The following is a 21,191-nucleotide window of genomic DNA, read 5'->3' on the forward strand; positions in this document are numbered from 1 at the left end:
TTATAACTTGAGACCGCCACTAATGGAACAGAAGCCCAGGATAGTAAAGACAATCGGACAGAACAAAAAAACACCAAATAAACAAACAAAAAAACCCCAACCTCTGTTGCTAAAGTAGAGGATTGGGAGAATTGTCAGAACAGAAGTCTGAAGAATCATCTTCTGACTAGGAGGCTAAGGTCGGGAGCCTAAGAGGGGGTTTGGAGCATTGGTGGTAGAGAAGAGAAGCAGCGAATAGTCAGTGGGATTCACTGGAAGCTTTCGGTGACCTTTGGTGTTCAAGGAAGGTTTCAGGAGGTAAGCAAGTCTAGGAGGGCTGTGGATAGCACAGGCCAGCAGCTTAGTGAAAACAGTGGAAGTTTCCAAGCACCTGAGGATAGGAACTGTAGGAGGGAGAGGTTAGATGTTATATGAGAGGTTGTGGGAGATACTTCAGGTCGTCTCCAACCCCACAATCCCCCTTCATCCCCTGAAGGGGGTCTCCAAAATTAGTATCTGTTCTTCCTCTCCCACAGGAGAAGATCCTATTCATCCTATGAATCTTCACAGCTGCTGTCAAAGAAGTAGCAAGGGCTAGGGCTCTTCTGTTCACTGTGCAGGGGAAAGGACAAGGTAAGGCTGAACTGGAGAGCAGACTGGTGATTTTGGCTACTGGAAGATGGAGGGAATAACTGTGGCGATTGGGAGAGGCTGCTCTTTAGCAGTAGCCATGCATGTTGACAACCCCTAGCAGTTGTCAACCAGAAACTCAAGCACTTCCAGCATGCACTCCAGCTCTTCCAGCAAGGTAGGCAAGACAGCCATAGGGTGGGAAGTTGGGTGGGGTTTTGTACCTTCTTTTGAATACAAACTTCATCAGTTTGCAGCCCTGGGCAACTGCTTGCTTTAGATATGCACATCTCCTGCAACCTCTCATACAACATCTAAAGATACTTTGTGGCAACAGAAGATCAGTTCAGCAACAAAGCAGTATCAGCCAGCGTAACAGGCTTCTGACCTGGACTGATGCCTAATTGTTATCAACTTTTTGAAAGCAAGTCAATAAACATTCTTTTAGTTGTTTTGCCTGATACTCAACTGATACCCTTCCTTTCAGGTTGTATTTGTTAGGCGACCAGTACTTTGAGAAGGTCACTGCTGGTATTTAACTTATCATTTAACAATGAAAGCTTTCAAATAAGATTGCGGCTATTTAAAGATAGCCAACTACCATTTAAAGCCAACTACCATTATTGCAACCATAGAAAAAGCAATCCTGCCAAAACGTCAGTGCTCTACACAAACGAGCACACATCTCCAAATGAAGATTATGTTCTTACAAATCACTGTTTAATGTGTTGTGCTTAACAGATGGGTTGCAGTGCCCCTGCCTAGGGCCGGGAGAGAAAAGTACCCTGCGGTATGAAGCCACTGGAATGAAGGACAGCAAGTCCCAGCAATGCCGGAGGCCGGCTGCTGGAAGAAAACGGGAGGACAGACCAGTCAGCACCCCAAAAAATCGGGTGACAGTGGCACGCCTCGCGCAATCACCCCCTTCTCCGACCACGGCCAGCCTGCCGGCACATCCAGGGGTGGGAAAAGTGATTATTCACGCCGCGGGAGGGGAGGGGAGCGGGAGCAGGGCGCGGGGCCGAGCCTCACGACCCCTCCCCGGTCCCCGCGGGGCTCCCCCGCCGCCGCCCCCGCCCGCCGCCGGGCTCCGCGCTCCTACCTGGGGGGCCGCGAAGGCGGCGGCGGCGGCGCAGGCGGCGGCCGGCGGCGGGCCGCGGGGACGCGTCTCCTCCTCCTCGGGCGAGTCGTCCAGCAGAACTTTGCTGCTCTTGTTGAGCTTCCACATGGCGGGCGCGGGGGTGGCGGCTCCCGCCTCTCTTCGTCCCGGCAGCGAGAGGGCCGAGGCGGGAGCGGGCGCTGCCTCCGCAGCCCCGGCCGGGGCGGCTCGGCTCGCCTGGGCACGGCTCGGCTCGGCCGGGCTGTCACCCCGCCGGGGGCTCCCGGGGCGGGAGGGAGGAGCGCTGCCTGGCGGTGCCGGGAGCCCGCCCCCCGCGACCGCCTCGCCTCGCCTCACCCGCCGGCCTGCTGACGGCCCCGGCTCCGCCGCCCCGCCGCCCAGCCTGGCGGCTGAGGGGAGCCGGCTGTGGGAAGGGTCCCGCCCGCGGCGGCGGCAAGGCGGGCAGGGGGCGGGGGCGACGCCTCCCCGCTGTGCCGCTCCTCACCTGCCACCTCTCCCCGCCAGAGCCGCCGCCGCCCGCAGCCGCCGCGCCGCTGCCATGTTTGCGGGGGGGGGGGGGGGGGGTTCCCGTCACCACGGCAACCGGCGCGGCGCCGGCCGCGCTCTGACAGCGCCGGGCCCGCGCGGCCGCCGCCCGCCCGGCCGGGCCCTCGGGGCGGAGGTCGGCCCTCCCGCACGGCCGCCGGGCGCCTGGCAGCACCCGCCGCCTCGCCCCGCGGGCGAAGGGCCCCCACAGCCCTCCGCTGGCACAGGAGGGGCCCTCAGGCACAAGGCCCCGCCGAGGGCCCACCCAGGTCCCTCAGAAGAGGGGCCGGCGGGTGTTGTGGAGGGTGCGGATGGCGCTGCCCAGGCAGCGGTGACCGCAAAATGTCCGACCGGGCAACGCCGGGCGCTTTGAGGTGGAGTCGGGCCTGTCCGTGGTGCTGGGGGTAACGGCACCCACGCAGCGCCATAGGCGGCCCGACACCACCTCAAAATGGTCCTGGCGTACCCACCCGTGTACCCACCCGTGTACCCACGGGCCCCTCTCCCCCGCGGATCACCTGGGGTGCACCTCGGCAAGGGCAGGCTCCACAGCCATGCCCCGGGCCAGGCGCCACACGCCTTCCCCTTCCCGCCTCCTTCGCCCTGCCGAGCCCTGCAGCCAGGGTGGAAAAGCCTGGTGCATCTGGCTGGAGGCCAGTGAGTCCCAGTAGCTCCCAGTTCGATGGCTGAATGAACCAGATACACGTATATATGAACCCTACGTATCAGCTGGTATTTTTAATGGTTCTTGTTTTCAAACAGACGTGCTTGCATACTGTTCCATAAAAATCCCCACCCAGGCACTCATTTATCCATTATTTTGAACTGTGAGTTAGGGTCAGATGTCCAAAGAATCATGAAAGCATTCTAAAAAGCCATTTTTGGTCGTTCTGCTTGCTTAACGTTACTGTGATTTCTCTAGTGAAAGGCCATAACCCTCAAGGATCCCTCACGAAAGACTTGCAAGTCTTGCTTTGACTGCCTGATCTCTTCGGGGGCCAAGCAGCAGCCATTAGGCAGCAGCAATGCTTTGCTTAGGGTGTTTTCGGCTGCAATGCGCTCCTACCTGCTTAGCAGGAAAAGGGCTCACCCCGGGGCTGGAACGCCGGCTCCCGCGGGCCAGTTGCTCCATGTGCTGCCCATCAGTTGCTTTAACTCCCCATCAGTGGCATACAAACGCCCACAGAGTGTTCACACACCACAATCAATGAAAAAACTACTTTTTCTGTCATAAAACATCCTTATCCCTAACAGCTAACTTCAGAGGCATCATGGTTTTAACCATAATCTCACTTTTGTATGGATTAAGGATTTCTGTAATGACTGAGGAATGCCGTGTAGCTAACTATAATTTATTACCTAACTGCACAAAAGACACATTCACTTTACTTGAACCTGCAATCACAGAATTTACACCAGTGCAGTTTTAGCCCTCTGTCTTGAAAATGAACTTCACAAAATGATATTGATGTGCATAAAGCAAGTGCACAAGTGTTTGAAGGACTGGGAAAGCCTTTAGTTTTACAATAAGTTTCCAAACAAAATCTTCTTTATCTCATTTTTGATCCCTTCTCTTGCAAGACTAAAAACTAATAAAAAGTGAAGCACAGAATTCCCTTTCACATCTTGCGTTAATATTAAACAAATCTCAAGAGGGTAGGAGACAAAACACATTCTCAGTTATTAAAGACAGATCAGGTTTAGCATGGGTTTCTTCTAGAAGGCCGGGTCAGTTTATGACTAGTTCTTTAAACTCGCACTCCTTCTTCAAATTTGTAAACAAAAATATTCAGTAGGCAGAGCTGAATGTTTCTAATTTACACTGATGCATGTTCAGGTAACTTTAGGTAGTAAACAACCATTTCATTTGATTTGAGTTCTGTATTTAGACCCTTGAAAAGATCAAATAAGTTATTAGTCACCACGTGACCCTACTATTTTAATCCAGTGCCTTCCTTATGCTATTTTTCTTAAGCCTAATGGTAGAGCTGAAACACCAGCTCTACCATTAGGCTTAAATCCTGCAAATAATTATGATTCTGCTCAGTTTTTGTCTCATGAAGAATTCCACACAGCATTCCCAATACACACAAATAAGCTACACTGCTTCGGTCTTTTTTAGTTTTATTAAGTTTTAAAATTTTTTCCTTAGGTTTTCTCTTAAGATTTTGGACTTCGGTGTGAAATCCTGGCTTTACTTCGGTCACTGAAAATCAGTCCAGTTGACTTCAGAGAGCTGAGAATTTCAGTCCAGGTTTCCTATTTGTCTTCAAGACCCCAAGGCATGATTGAGCACTATCTCTTCTTCTTCTAAAAAGAATATTATTTTCTGCTGATCTGTTCTGCAGATTTTGTGCTTAAAAATTCATTATTGCCTTTTAAAATTAATTATATGCATCTAATCAAAAGAATTTTCCAGAGTAAGAAGCTGACATCCACAGACTGGAACTGCCTAGGATGAAAAAGAATACAAACCACTTAAATACAAAGTTTCTTCCTCTAAGCAACTGCATTGTCATGTTTCCCTAAGTTGTATGCAGGGGAAGGCTGTGAAATCCTGTTTGAGAAACTTCTTGGATGGTATTTAATATGTTATGAACATCTTTATAAATACCATTATGAGGAAAAATCTGTTTTTGCTTCTGAACACTGATCCTGTCTCCCTTAAGGGACACGCACAAATGGAGCAAGGAAAAAAAAAGTGAGAGAAGTAACAGAAAATGCAGCCTTTGTCTCTGACTCCCATGGAAGACTGAGCTGTTTTGAAAGCAAAGCCAGACAGCGTGGTTTTAGCAGCCACTTCATAACCTGGCAAAACATTACGCTACTGAAAAACTTGTTTCTCCTTTGCTCTTTTACTCCAGGCTCTCACCCAGGGGAGAAAAGGGTGGAGTTCTTTTGGCAGACTAAACAAGGCTCTCAGGAGGCAGAAAGCAAAAATGGGAAAGGTAGGAAAGAGCAGTAAAGGGATGATCCCCTGTGTTATAGCTGCATGACAAGTAACTGCATGACACTTAGTGGCTTTAGCGTACCTCAGTGACTCCAGGCTGCAGGCCCTTTGGATATTGCCATACTTTCAGGTACATGCACAATGGTTTCAGGTACCGTATCTATCCCAATAGCTCTCAGGGTTTGCCTTTCAAATCCCTGTTACTATTCATGGCATCTCTCACTCATCTGTGCCACAATCAGGATCCTACGCGAGGGATCTGTCACCCTTCACTTGGCAGACTAACCTTGCCGTGGCTGCTTGTTCTGAAAAGCTTGCAAGGCGTGCCGAAGTGAACACAGCTGCAGTGCTGCTGCTCTAAGAAAGAAGCAAAAAGAAGCCCAGGGACGATGAGCCACATTGCGTTGGAGACCACACACCCACCACTGCTGCTACCACTGGCAACCTTCTCAGCTGCACTTGGCACTCGGACTGTTTAACCAAGCTGTGGGAGACTATTGCCAGCAAGACGAGGTTCACCACTTCCCAGCAGCGTTAGGCACACACCACGAGTGTTAGACAGACATTCTTCTCCTCCTGCGGTCGCCCATAGTTAGCCACTTCATGGTGAAAACTGTCTTTACGGCACTGTGCCAGAACATAGCACAGGTGCTGGAGTATCCATATATCCTTTCCTGGATTCCTACGCCCTAGGCCTTCCTAGAAGAAAGTGTTTTTCACTTTCTGGAAGCTGATAGTGCCAGAGGCCTAGGCTGGAATTCATCTCATGAAATTTTAAGTGCCTAGCTGTCTAATCTCAGTTATCCTCCCTTTCTAATTGGTAGAGAGAAGTACTGTGTGGTTTTGCCTTTTTCATCTTAGCTTTCTCAGGTGTGTACTGTAGGTTTACTGTACAGTTACTGTACGGTTTACTTTAGCTATAACCGTACCAAAGTTCACAAAAATAAACAATGCTAGGGCTACATCTTCCAAACTGCAGAAGGGGAGGAAGGTTCAGCAACTAGCAATAATGGAGTCCAGGGACAGCAAGACTTTCTTCTTCATGTTTTCCCCCATATTTTCTAGCCATTTCCTAGCAATACTTTAAGCTAAAACATATGTAATATGTATGAGAGAATACATATTGTGTGATACAATACGCAATTTTTATGAAAATGAATTCTAGATGACTACAGTACGTGAGTTCTGCAAGTCATCATGATGTCCAAGCTCATTCAAATAAAATACTTATATTTCACCCTTCTATACACATGGATAAGTCACATTTATTACAGAAAAGCTGTTCTAGAACAATTTGAAGAAGGTTGCGTTTTACTTTTTTGGAACTGAAATGTAATTCCCGATTAAAGCAAATTGGAAAATATAGTAGTTTTAGGAGCCAGAAAACACCCCAAAACGGTCTACCCTTATTTTTCTAGACTCTTATATGACTATTTTAAGCCTTACCAATAGAAAAGTGAGGTCCAGCCCTGTAAGAGGAAGGAAATCTTCTGTCTCTGGCCAAACTCCATTCTTATTGATAAGAAAACAATTTGATTTAAAATACTGACGTGTATAGGAAAGCTGTTTGTGGCTTGGCATATAACTTATTCAGTGTGGCCCTTTGTCCAAAGAAAATGTGTGTGAGAGAAAAGCAAAATACTTCTGAAAAATACACTTATTAAAAAATATTGACAGCTGGTTGAATCAACTGCAAGTCAGTTCAAGAAATACCAAGAGTCTTAGAGGAAGCAGATTTGGTGCATGCAAATGCATGCTAAATTAATTTATACTCTGTCATTACGATTTATTATAGAGATTTTATGTCCCCAGGGATGACATAGCAAAAATAGAAGGCGGCCAGAACCGATGACAAAGACTGTTAGACATGGAAAAATACTCTTACGAAGATAGATTAATACTATGCTTTAAACCAGAAATAAAGAAGAGAAAATGGAATAAACGCACGCAGAAAAAGACTGGAAAGGTAGATAGACCTAATAGAATTGCCTCTTCTCATCAGATATAAACAAGAAGGCATCCATTTAGTCAAAAGATAATGCATTTATAACTGAAAAAGGAAATAGATATTTTTCAACTGTGTAATTGCACAGTGTGAACTCATTTCCAAAGAATGTAATTGAAGCAGGACGTTTATGAGGATAACAAGTACATCAGGCAACCCAAGTAAAACCAAAAAAGCTAATATGATGTATAAGACTCAGATTTCAGGGAATATGCTAATTTTCACAAGCTAGATGTTAATAACAAAGCTTTATGAGAATATAGTCCATTATTTTCTACTGCAGGATATCTTGCTGTAATGTAAATCAAATTGGCAGTGACCTCTACTGGAAATAGAATATTAGATAAAACATACCACTACCTAACCTCTCTGGTCTTACATTCCTTTTCTTTTCCACAAGTCTTTTTCAAAGATTTTTCCTAGGCACAAAAGAATTAAAGTAAAATGACCTGAAACAGTGCAGTTCTCTGCAATACATACGTTGGATAGAAGTGCACTCAGAAGATTGCAAGTACTAAAATTTCATTATGTGCAGGAAACAAATGTCATAATCTGAAGTGGGTGCAGTTCTCCATTTTTTGAGGTATCCTGTGTTTTGTATTATGTTGGTCAGAAACAGTTTTTCAAGAAATCTAGTGCATTTACAATTTTGAATTACCAAAGCTAATGAAAATGAAAAATTGCAAGACTAACTTTTGAATATTGAAACCACAGGGTACAGTGGTCGTGAGAGAGACTGCCCAGACTCATACAAGAATAGTAAATGTAATCAAACATGCATCATCCTCTAGACTACTCAGTGATCTGCTTTGCAGGAGAAGTAGTAAAGAGTTAAACCTAAAGAAACCTCCCCAGCATTTTATTTAAGTCAACAGTAAAACTTTGGTTGCAGATTCAGGCCTTCTCTGCCTGGTGAACTGGTGATCTCAGCCTGAAATATTTTCATGGATATACCAGTGCTCCAAACAGGCAAAGTACTTTTACTGCAGATAGGGCCTTTTGTTTTGTAGTTCCACCGTTATCTGAGCAAAACAAAGTGTATCGGGGGGAAAAAAGGGGTCTGATGTGCCTACACACAGTTATCTACCAGTGCAGCTGCTCTGGCCGTAAATGACATCTCTGCACTATGGGGGTACGCCAGGCTATAGCAAGGATGACCTCAGTTTTCTTTGGAGACCCAGTTCTTACCTACAGTTTTGGCCCAAATTTACAGCACAAGGACTCTGAAGAGTGCAAAGCTCACCTCCACGTTCTCTCCTTGCTCAGAGCATTGTGAGACCAGTTCTCACAAAATATCTCTGAAAAGACAGACAAGAAGACATTCCAGTTCAACATTTCTTCTGCTGGTTGACTTCAGCAGTGGAAAGATAACAAAGGAAACTACTCAATGTGGACGGAGAATCTCAAGGCACCAGCATATGACTCTCCTGGGGCCAATTATTCTGCAAGTATTTCTCAGTGATGCAGTGAGCACATAAGCTCTCACTCGACCATGCAGGAAGGAGCTAAAAAGTTTTAATTAAGTCCTGTTTAAACCATGTTAGCTGTCATTCTCCCTTTTAGAGCCAGGTGCTAGCCCAACTGTAACCACACCTTCAAGCCCTCTGAGCAGAGAAAGGGCTGAAAGAAGGAGGAGAGGAGAACAAGGAGAACAAAAAGTTATTCCAGGGGACAAGAAAGGTTAAAGGGAAGGTGTGTGAGTGTTACAGACTCAAAAATAGATTGAGGGGCACCGGAGGAGGGCAGCCCCAACACCATCAATCGCTCCTGGAATGTACCCAGGGAAGCAATGGATGCTGCCGGCTCTCTTCGTTGACATGAGAAGATGAGGGACTGGAAGCAGATGATGCAGTTGGCAGGGTCCCCCCCATTGAGTTTGCTTCTCCTGGTGGCATGAAAAGCCACTTTGGCCATGACCAGGAGGACACTGATGAATAGGTCCTGTGTTTACTGCCCATTGTGTAACAAACATCTCAAGTGATAATGAAAATGTGTTGGAAGAATAAATATTCTGTAATCTAGGCAAGACTGAAATACTGTTCTGCACTGAGAAAGCCTGCTTTTTTTATATGTCATGTGTGATTTAAGACAGAATTTTGTTTACTTGCAACTTCTATTCTTTCCTGACATTTAAAATGTTCCTTATTTGCTATATTAATAATGGGCTTTGGATGTGAGAAAACAAATTACATCCTTCCTTTATAGTGCAGCTTCAGTACAATGATCTGAAAGTACTCACTTATGTATTAGAGAATTAATCCTGACAACGTATTTCTCAAATAACATCTTCATAGCTGGAAACTGCATCTTATCTTTTTTGCCTCTTTTTCAGAGTTTGCTATTACTGGAATCAAACAACAAATCATGATTAATAATAAAGTGCTATATATGCTGGAAGCCAAAATACACAGATTTTTCTAGCAAGCTTTGTCAAATCTGTTACTAAGCAAGGAACAATTTCCTGACTTCGCATTCTTGCTGTTTATCCACTAGCCCAGTTTCGTTTCCAATACCACGTCTACACTAGTAAGTATTGTTGCAGAACTGTCAACAAGTAGTCACAGATTGTATATCTACAAATACATTTTTTTAAGAGATGAAAACCTCAAATTATTCTCATCTGAGTGATACAACCTCCCCAAAGCCACAGAAGCTTTTATGCAGCTTACAGCAGAACAGGAGCATAGATGTTGCCTCATTTATGTTTTTCCTAACAATCTTCCACTTCCACAATGCTCTGTTCCCTCAAAGCAATTGTCCCGTTGCGGTTTTGATTTCTATTGCTATAGGATCAATGTGATATGAAACCTTCATATTTGAGAAATACTTTTTATTTTCTCTGCTGCTAGCCCAGATTGCAGGCAGGCAGACATTGCAGACATTGCCTCACATAAATTGAGAAGACACTTAAATACCATGCTTCTGTCTGGAGAGAAAGAGTGAGCATGAATTTCCTCACCCCGGAGAGAAGGGAATATGTAAGGCTATTTATGGTGCAACTGTAGGAATAGCCACGTTTATGAGGAAAACAGAAGAGATGCAAACCCAAGGAATGGGAAGCAGTATTGCTAAAAGACAAACATCCTTCTGGAACAGTAAAGGGATACTTGCTTTAGTATGGCTGAATCAGGCCAAAAGTGCATTTGCCCCAGCATCCTGTCTCTGACAATGGTGTTTAAGAAAAGAAACAAGGCACAGAGCAAGTTCAGGGTGATACTTCCCCTGGCATATCCTGCCAGCATCAGCTTCCTATTCTAGAGGCCATATCAGCATCTTTGGTTTTAGTAAAACCTGATGGACTTTTCTTCCATGAGTTTTCACTACGGATTCAACTTCTTACAGTGCTGCATAAAAAGTATTTCCTTTTTTTTTTTTTTTAATTTAATGAAAAAACCCACCCAGAGAACTTCCCTTTTAAGGAACAGAACAAAAGTTAGGAATGTTTAATAGCATGATGGGAAAGATAATATGGGACAAGGTTACCCCCAAAAATCTAGTCATAGTCCTATTGGTGGAACAATGCCATCTGCTGCAAAAAGTCCCCCTGTCTATTGCCACAGGACAGCCCCGTGCCCATCCGAACAGCCCTCTAGTTTCCACCCACCTCTGCACACAGCCAGCGTGCCCAGCACCCAGGTATGTCTTGGCTCTAGCAAAGACTTTCAGAGGATGATGGGACTTAGAGGAATTTAGCTTTCTATTGCTGGCAGAAGATAAAGGTCTAGCCCAAACTATTAAGCATCTCAAGTCTTATTGCCATTATAAGATACAGACACATATCTCTTGCCCTTTTAAACGTTCAGCAGTCTATAATCTGTGCATATGAGAATGCCGGTGGAATACAGAGTCCAGAATCTGAGAAATATGCTTGGTTTCTAATTTACAGAAGTTTAGAATTACACATAGTATAGAAGCATACTGTAGAGGCATAGAATTTTAGTTAAATAAAAGAACGCAATCAAATGCACTGAGAAATTAAAAGTTTGAGGGGAATTGGAAAAGGTAACAAAATACTAGATAAGCAACAAAACTGAGCCAATTGTTTGACAGATGGAGTTTGAGTTATGGCTCATGAAATTATACCCATATATTTTCCACAGAATTCTGTAGCATAAGACTTGTCATTCATGGAAGTTGAAAATTCAAAATAATTTTAAAGAAAGTTATTGTCATCTCAGTAAAACTGCCTGTGAATCTCTTATTTGGAATGAAGCATTTTGCAATTAAGAATTTTGCTTACTATACTTTGGAAGTCTTTAAAAAGTAGATTAAATTATATTTACTCGTCATATATATAGGCTTACTATGGAATTGACCTTGATTTCACTTTGTTTACTTTGCTTCTGAAGTAAACTATGCAAAATTAAATTAAAAGTGCTTTAATTCTGAATCAATGTCCACACAGGATTAAAGGGTTTTTTATTAATACACTTCAAAGTCCCACCTGTGGTTAATTCAGATCATTTTCCTGAATGGTCCTACATAATCAAGGGTAGTGTGACACACAAATATGGGAAACTTGCTGTAGCCTTGGATAATGACAGAGTAAGGAAGAGAGGTATAAATATTTCTACAGAAGTCACTACTCAGTTTTGATTATTAATTAGTTTTCGAATAAAATATGCGGGAGTCAGTGGCAATTGCCTAAATTTGCCTAGAGTATTTGCCATTCCTATTAATTTTCTTTAGCATGAAAAAATACGTTCCCATCGCAGGCTAATGATGCAAGACCGAGTGGCTTTTTATTTCTATGCTTAGGCCAACTTGCTGAAATCTTGGCCTCGTTGACATGGCTGATAGAAGTTTTCACTGACTTTAGCAGAGATGTATTTTAATTCAAAATAACTTGATAGAGGAGAAAGAGAAAAAAACTGCATAAGTACAGTGTAGGAATATCAATGCAATCTAAACAGGTATTTTAGCAGATTAGCTCTTGGTAAGACTTTTCTCTATACATAGATCAAGATGTTCATAATTTGAGGTTTTCTAATCTGTTAATAAAAACACTAGTAATCCATCCAAGGAGTTTTATTCTCTCTTATGCCTTTGAGATGGATATTAAAAATGAGATTTTGTTACCCAGTTAAATTTCACGGAGAGTCAAAGAGAAAGATTCGCTTCAATTGCTTCAAAAACTAGTTAAAGGAATGATTTTTTTTTCCTCTCTGTTCCCACTTGATCATAGCAGCAACACCAGATACATAACATGAAAGGAGACCTTGAGTTTGTCCCATTTCTTCTGGCAGAGACTTACCTAAAACGTTTCTGAATGAATGCTTGAAATGAGGGACGTAGATTTTAGTGGATGTTGGACCAGGCTCTAAAATTCTATTTTGGTAAAATTCAGATTATTTGAAGTTTTTTGAAGTTATTTGGCCTGAACAGTTCAAATGACTCTCCAACCGCAAAAAAAAAAAAAAAAACAAAAACCAAAACAAACCCCTGTCCAAACAGGCACCTCTCACTTGATGACAAGCTGAGCTCCAAAACTGGAGCTCCAGCCCTCCGAAAATGCTGGTCCAGTCTTCTGGGGAAGTTCGAGTTTTCTGTATAGTGCTCTAGACGTAAAAAGTAGTCATGATTAGAGTTCGAAGCAGAAGCATCTCCTAATCATTACATTTTTGTTAAAGTTAGTCCTTGGAGACCAGCTCATACAAGCAATTCTACCAATTTTCCACATACTTTATCCAATTGTGTAGATAATCTAAATTTAAGAAACCTAGGTAGCAGTTTCTGTGGCTGAGTCTTTGCAGATTTGCTTGTCTCTAACTTCACCTTCATTGACAATAGTTTTCTCAGCATTTAATTATTCCAAAACCAGAACTCAAATACAAAGTGCTTCCAAAATCATCAAGTTTTCAACAATCAGGTGCTGCTTGTCACTGTTGTCAATACACTAACGTGTAAATCCAGTGCCGATTGCCAAGGAAGCTGGCAGCTTGTTACCTTACAATTTTCTTAGCATATCTCCAGTGAGACATAAATCTACAATAATCTAGATTTTCCATTTTTTTACAGCACTTAAAATTCTAGCTCTAAATAAATTTTTCCCCAGGTGTTCACTAGTAATATGCTCAGTCATACTTGACAGAAAGGTTGACTGTAAAGCAGAGACGGGTGAGATGATAGTTACTTTCTAAAAGCTTCTAGTGCTTTGTGTGTGTTATGCTTAATGTAGGTCAGGTAAAAGACACTACGTCCCTTATGTTTGGGAGTAAGGGAATATAAAGCTTGCTTCAGCCACAAGGGGTTTATTCCAGTCTAAGAATTCAGTTTAGGCTAAAGCTGGAGAGATTTATACCGGCTGGGAATTTGCTTATGCTTTAAGAAGCTTACTTTGATTTAGAGAGTTCAGAGATCTTAGCAAAGGCTTCAATTAGAAGAGTTTATCTTCTGTGCGGAAATTTGCATACCATTACTTATTTCTTATAAGAATGTTATAACTTAAATTTGCCTAGTTTTATTTAGATTTGAAATAACGTAATTTTTTTTTCCATAGCTTTCGCTTCCTTCGTTTCATCCACTGTTGATGAGTTTACATGTTCACATATTACAGTTACACTGTAAAATCACTAGCTTCTTTGAAATTCCACTGTATCCTCCTCCTGGCTTTAGTAGTCTCAGTATGTACTTTGTGTAAATCCTTTTCTTTTAATATCGTGATAATTTACTCTCTAGTGTAGTTTTACATTTGGTCAAGAACTTACATCTATTGTTAGCAACAAAAAGCAAAAAAACCCTATCAGTTACTTGGGACACAGACATTCACATGCTTCAGGAAAGGTGTAGATCCGTATGAAAACTAGTAAGCTTACATTTCCTATGAGGACAAATGTTTAGATTTACAAATGCCATTGCAAATAACTCCTCATTTCTGTTGTGTTGTTGTATAGCGCTGTAATCTCATAATCCTGCTTCTGCAAAACTGTTTTTAAATCTTCATCTTAGATTTGGCAGTTGGCCTGTTGATCTTCAAGGTAAGCAGCTGCTATGTGTGTGTGCGAAGTCAGTCATCCTACATTTTGCTCTTAAGAAATACCTAGTAAGTAAAGTTTCCTTTGAATTTCAAAGCAAATAACATCTGGTTTAGTCATCCTGTGCAAGGTTTCTGGATGAGTTCAGCAGCACAGGAGCCTGCAGTTGATCAGTTTGCCACTGCCTTTAAAGGCAAATATTGAACTGTTTCAGACGGTGTAGGACAGCTCGGCTATCAAGCCACCAAATTAATCAATTTATACTGATTGATCTTAATGCTCCTCTTTTGTTTTCTTTGCAAAGAAAGGCTTGGCACCTTAATACAATCTTGCACCACATCTTTCTTGTGTAAGCTGATGAAAACCCAGCAGTGAGGCCATTTCAGTGGGAAGGCAGCACATCCCATTGACCTAGATTGGGAGCTGGGTACCTGTTGTCCAGCTAAATCCTAATTTGCAATACAGAAAGCCTGCTTTCCGGCACTGTTTAAACTAAGCAGCAAACTCCCTAAGTATAGGACTAGAAGTTCCCTGTACCGCAGCGTCCCTAGGTTTAGCAGCACCCACTTGAGGGGAGACGGGAGGCTGACGCCTGCCTTACCTCCTCTGCAGCCTGGTCTTAAGAAGGAAAACGATCTTGCTTCTGCTAGGCTCCCTCAAATAGGTTTTGGCTGTCTGGCCCACAGTAGGTCTTTTCAGGCTGCGTGGATGCAGCAAGAGTGATGCCATCTGATGGATGACTCAGCATGGAGACCCAATGGTGGTACACCAGTTCCCAGTTTTTTCAGTGACCAGTGTGCCCATCTTAACCCACTGCCAGTCTTCCTCATGCTACTGAAGAGAGCCCCCCAACAGGCAGGACCTGAGCCCACAAAAATGAGGAATTCCTCTTGTGACTCTTTGATAAACCTCTGGCTGCTGTCTGGCAGAGGTCACACCGCCTCTGTCTTAACCACCACTGCAAGAAAGAATAAGAATTTTTTAGAGGGCATGTACTTGAACATACAGAATGTTGCATATTTTTCTTTAATCACTTGAACCTTGTGTTCTGCAGAGATCTGGAAGCATAATTTTATTGTGTAATTTTTGAAAACTTGGCCATTACACTATCTCTGACAATAAGCATAACAATAACTGGGCAAAAAACCCAAAAGTTCTTAACCTAATTACACAGAAGTCCAAAGGAGCTCTGCTAGTTATAAGGATATGCAGAGATTTTCTCCATTACCGAGCCCGCAGGGAAATGCCTGAGTAAACAACTGAATTACACTCGCATATGAATCAATAGATCTAGTCAATAAAAATACCCATCCTAGTGCTGACCCCCTTCTATGAAAAAAGTCACTGGTATTTCTCCTGAGGGTCTGTGGAAAAATTAATATAACATTAATAAAGCCTAGCTTTTGCCTTTCAGTACAATCCCAAGCAGGGTTATAATGCATGACATGAGTCAGGGAATAGCTCACAGAGACCTCATGCCCAAAAGATATTTGGGTGCTTTTTTTGTTTGGGGTTTTTTTGTTGCTTTCTGAAGGCAGGAGAAGTTAATAATGTTTCACAGTCTTAGATGTGAAGCACCATGTCTAAATTGTGCAAACGCAGCCAGAGAATGACTTAGATGGTGAATACTCTTTACCCACCCATATTGGCGGGGTAGCTGCATTTCTAACAGGTTATTCCTAGATATGCTTACTAGAGATGCAAATTATCTCATGAATTACACTCTAGAAATGCAATATAGTCTAAATGAATATTGGCTCCTTGTGGTCCCACAGCCCACGTGATGTCTGTATGGGGGAGTTCCTCGTTATTCCAGTAGAATTACATCTCCCCAGGTATGCTGGCCTTTCTCTGCAGGCTTCTTAAGCAACATTAGTTAGATCAGCAGTAGAAAATATCTTGATTGCAGGGTAAATGTCAATTTTTACCAGTTTAACTAGTAAAAACCAGTGGCTTTGCCAGTAAATTTCCTTACATTGATAAAGTGATACATAGCAGCTTAATTAAGTGCATTGGCTAATAGGACAGAGTACCATCGGTAGCACCAATGTGTAGTACCAGGGTAAGACACTTCAGTTTCGCTTCCTACTCCAATTTTGCAACTGCAGGATAATGAAGGAGAGCCGTTGTTGCAGCGATATATAATTTTAACCTCAGAATGAGCAAAACTACTGTCCATAGTAAAAGAAAAGTCATATTTTCTATTTAATGGAACATTTATTCCTTTTTTATGCATGTGTCAAAGTGATTGTTGGTGTGGTACTGTGCTATAAATCTGTATGCTGTTAAGTTTAAAATAATCTGTAAGAAATCTGCCATGCTCATTACTATCTATCATCCTTTTTGTTATCTGCTATCTTATAATTCTCATCTGTGAATGATTAAGACATCTATGAGTAAGTAATGTTATAAAATGAATAAATATTCCAAGAAAATAGTATTGTACTGTGTCTTACTGTAGTATTCATCTCCTAGGAAATGGAAGTGAGTGTTTTAACTTTGGCATGTTGTGCTGGGCTTGGCTGGGATGGAGTTAATTTTCTTCATAGTTGCTGGTATGGGGCTATGTTTTGGATTTGTGCTGAAAAGAGTGTTGATAACACAGGGATGTTTGAGTTACTGCTGAGCAGTGCTTACACAGAGTCAAGGCCTTTTCTGCTCCTCACCCCACCCCACCAGTGAGTAGGCTGGGGGTGCACAAGAAGCTGGGAGGGGACACGGCTGGGACAGCTGACCCCAACTGACCAAAGGGATGTCCTACACCATAGGACGTCATGGTCAGCATATAAAGCTGGGGAAGAAGAAGGAAGGAGGAACGTTCGGAGTGATGGTGTTTGTCTTCCCAAGTAACCATTACACGTGATGGAGCCCTGCTTTCCTGGAGATGGCTGAACACCTGCCTGCCCATGGGAAGGAGTGAATGAATTCCTTGTTGTGCTTTGCATGTGCGTGCGTGGCTTTTGCTTTCCCTATTAAACTGTCTTTATCTCAGCCCACGAGTTTTCTCACTTTTACTCTTCTGATTCTCTCCCCCATCCCACCGGGGGGGAGTGAGCGAGCGGCTGTGTGGGGCTTAGTTGCCGGTGGGGGTTAAACCACAACAGCATAGAAGATTCATTTACAATGCCTTAAAAAATGCAATTTCTAGCAGAATGAAGATGCTCTTCATCACAGAGAGATGTTGGTCTTCAAAACTTTCTTGCTGATATTTTTTATTTTTATGTGAACAGTAATGCTTCTTTGTTAGTTATAATGTAAGAAAAGAACACTTTAAGATAACACAGCACTTATGTCTCGATCAAAAGGCTGAGAGCACAGCGCATATGCTATGCCATCAGAAATAGCTGAGTCCCTCATGATTATTTAGTGCAAGCAGAAAACAAACTCTTTTGTAGCATTTGCTCTTCAGCTAATGAATATCTTGTGTGGTTGGAGGTGTTCCATGAAACATGACCCTACAGTAAAGTTACTTTTCTTGGCCATTACAATGGTCAGTAGCTATTTCATTTTAAGCTATTGTATAGAAATCTAAAGCTTATGACTTAGTATTGCCAGTGGCTATGAGGATGTTACTAGGCTGCTGCAGCATAACATTTGAGTCCTTTAAGGAGATTTGCAAGTTGTGGCTTGAAGCTATTACACTGTGGATGAAAACTCCATTGAAGCTTGGTGAGTTCTTATTGAACTGGCATTGCTGAAAAGATTTTGGCAGATAATAATTTAACTTATGGTATAGTAACACAGAAAAAATATGTGTGAATGTTATTAAGGTTATGATATAAGTTGTAGAAAGCAAAGAAGTGGAAAGGTAAATTTTATATTCAGTCCAAAACTGCTGTGTATGGTGTCCAATGTGACATACAAAGTGGCCAGCATTACTCACTGAGCTAAAAATTTTGTTATATCCAAATACAGTGTAGCAGAGCAAGGTAGAAATGTCAAGTTTGTAGATCCTAGAGTTTTGTGTGGCCCCATTTTTCCCTAAAAGTTGATCTGGGTATGGATTGGCATGGAGTTATAGGGGAAAAAAAATCATTAAAAAAACCCACACAGATGAGCCATTCTTCTATGTTTTTTTTTTTCTAAGGAATCACTCAATTAGTAAAAACAAATTTTTCTGGTGATAAAAGCTACTTTATTAGTCTGTTTTGTTTTCCTCCTTGCAAATACTAGAAGGATGGAGAATCTGGCTTTTCTAAAGATCTGCTGGGCTAGGTCTGCAAGGCAGAGCTCCGGACCTCCAAGATTTTGTAGTGGACCTGAGCTGCGGATCCCAGAGTGTGCACCAGGCTCACCTTCCCTGGGCTTTGGTTTCCACAGAAAGCATCCCCAAACCTGCAGGCTGTAAGGCAGTCACAACATGCCCCAGGCAAGGTCCCTGTGATGTGCCCCTGCGTATGAGTACACCTAGCAGCACATGGAGACACAGCCTTCCAGAGACAAAGCAGAAGTGCAAGATGAGTGGGAAGGGGGAAAAGGCTGGAAAAAAAAAGGGCAACTGAAATCAAAGCTAGAGAAAAGCAGCACAATCAGATCCTCAGTATTATGAAGCACGTCATTCTGCTCCCTTACAAAGCTGGAGCAAGAGAAAGATCTAATCTAGAAGAATACTTGCCTTAGTCCTGGGAAGAGGGAAGAAAGCAGGTCAAATAAACATCAGAGACTGAAAAGTTCAGATGACAAAAAAGGAATACGAAGTGTTTATTTATTTGTTGTTATTACTGCGGTCATTTATCTCCAGTTTAAATTTTGTTTCTATCCTGCAACTCTTACCAAATGTCAGTTCATTCACTTGCAAAACTGGTATACTACTTACCTAGCAGAAGCCCTCTGAATATAAATAGGTGGGTTACTTTCACCTCTGGTTCTACTTGGCTCAGTGTTTCAGAAGTGCTTTTTGAGATTCCTGAGTAACAGACACCAGAGAACTATAAAATATTGTTGTTGTTACTCTGAGCTTTGGTGAGGTCATGTATTAGGGACCTGGCATAATGGAAATAATGACAGTGACCCACTTTGATCAAATTCCATATTTCTCATGTGGGAAGAGTTTTGACTGAGAACTTCCAGGGTTTATCCGTAAATGTGAGCACAAGGGAGGACTGTGTTAGCATATTTAAGGAGGGAAAGAAGCATAATGAGTATCTTAAGATCTAGATCCCTTTTTTTTTTTAATCCATGCTTAGACACCTAAAGGGGATGGAATTTAAAGCTGCTGAACAATTCCAGATGTCACCGTCTTCAAAGGATGCTGGGAATACTTGCAGCCCCTCAGCACCAGGAGAGAACTGGCCTGATACTTAACTATGGATTCAAGTAACTTCAGACATTCAGTTTTGAAGGTGCTGTCTGAAACCTCTGAATATCTGAAACACGAAAAAAAGCCCAAATCCTCTACTAGTAGCAGTTAGCCTTTTCCAAACTTCGGAAGATCTATGGGACAGCTTTCAGTAAACACTAGTAAAACCATGAGGAAAACAGGTTTCTTCTTTTCTACATGATGAAGTAACTCCCTAAATCTCATTATTTAGGATCAACAGTTGGCAACACTCTGGCAGAAATACTAACTGCCAACGTAAAAATGTTGGGCTGGAGTCAGCAACCCAGCACACTGTAAATATTGAAGATCGTGGAAAGAAATGCAGTGTGGGAGTAACCTTTTACTCCCTTCTGCATACTTGTAGGCACTTTCTGCCCTTTTGCACAGTTGTAAGCAGCTGAACGTAAAGCAAAGCCCTGTCAGAGGCTGTGGAGCAATGCTGGAAGCGGAGCAGAGCAGGTGACTCCATTTGCTTTGCTGCCAAATAGTTTAAAAGGTAACTTCAGCCACGGTCCGTGGGGTGGGCATTAAATAAGATCTGTGTTTGCACTGCCCAGAGTATGGCTGAGCGAGGATGCTCGTTGACTTATGCAAGGTGGGGGGGTTTCCTAAAGAGGGGTTTAGGTTGCCCTAAAGAGACCCTATACCACCCTTTTAACCACTGCAGAGCCAGCCCGGGCTTAGGGACGCATCCATGCTGGGTCAGGCAGAGGTGCTTGAATTAGCTTTCAGCAAAACTTGTGTTCAGGAGACATCCAGCTAGTGCGGAGATCAGAATAGACACTCCCTGAGATATATATACCAATAAACAGAAAATACCCTTCTGACTCACAGGTATGTCTGAGATTTGGTCCTTCCCTTCAAGGCTTAATAGTCTATGGAGAACAAAAGAGCCAGTGAAATGCTTACTGCTTCCTCTTTAGTGCCTGATAGCTGGTGACTGAAGTAGATGACAGCACCTAAGTGAGCGTATTGTACCTCTGTACGCAGATGACTGAATTAACAGCAGTAGTAATACATCACACGCATTCATTTCCTGCCAACTCAATGACGAAATGATATGCATTTCTTGCAGGTTAAAATACCATAGCAAGCCAAGCCAAATGGATCACCAAATTAACCTGAACACCAGTACAATGTTTTCTCCTCGTGCTGTCAGATCCCCTTGGTTTCAGCCTTTCCCTGTTTTTGTGAGGTTTGTTGGTAGAGCTTAACATTATTTTCCAAACTGTAAAAAGGTGAAAACAAAAAAAAAATATCATGGCTTTTGTCAGTATAATTTGTTGATATAATTGTCTTAAAAATAGCACTCCTAGCCAATATTACCGCAGCACAGCGTTTTTCAGGCTTGGGTTTAGCCTTTTGCAGGCAACTGAGAAACAACAGCGGCTTTGGTCACGTTGGCTTTGCTGCTGCTCCACCTCAGGTGTTCCCGCGGGAACAGGACATCCTTCCTCTCGCAGTGTCGGCCAGCAGAGCAGTTCTAATGTCTTTCAAGATACACAAAAAGGGGGTTAAAACCTCCGGAGTGAGTACATTTGGTGACACAAACCAACCAGGCATGTTCATTGCTTCATTATGTGAAGCCAGTAAAAATTTCAGTATATAAGTATATATACTGAGGTATATAAGTACTTTGTATTTGAATTGCATTAGATCTTGAAAGAGCACCCTACTTGGGTACAAAA

General features: G+C 42.8%; 1 protein-coding gene across 2 annotated transcripts in view; it reads right to left on the reverse strand.

Moving 5' to 3' along the window:
- TDRP (testis development related protein) overlaps positions 1-2,269 on the reverse strand; it is a 29,210-nt gene extending 26,941 nt beyond the window's left edge. For both annotated transcript variants that reach the window (XM_075498031.1, XM_075498030.1), the window contains exon 1: positions 1,712-2,269. In XM_075498031.1, coding sequence (XP_075354146.1) covers positions 1,712-1,837 — 126 coding nt within the window. In that variant the 5' untranslated portion in view covers positions 1,838-2,269. The remainder of the gene's footprint in view (positions 1-1,711) is intronic.
- Positions 2,270-21,191: the final 18,922 nt, after the last annotated feature.

Source organism: Mycteria americana, chromosome 3 (genome assembly GCF_035582795.1).
Source record: "Mycteria americana isolate JAX WOST 10 ecotype Jacksonville Zoo and Gardens chromosome 3, USCA_MyAme_1.0, whole genome shotgun sequence".
NCBI lineage: Eukaryota > Metazoa > Chordata > Aves > Ciconiiformes > Ciconiidae > Mycteria > Mycteria americana.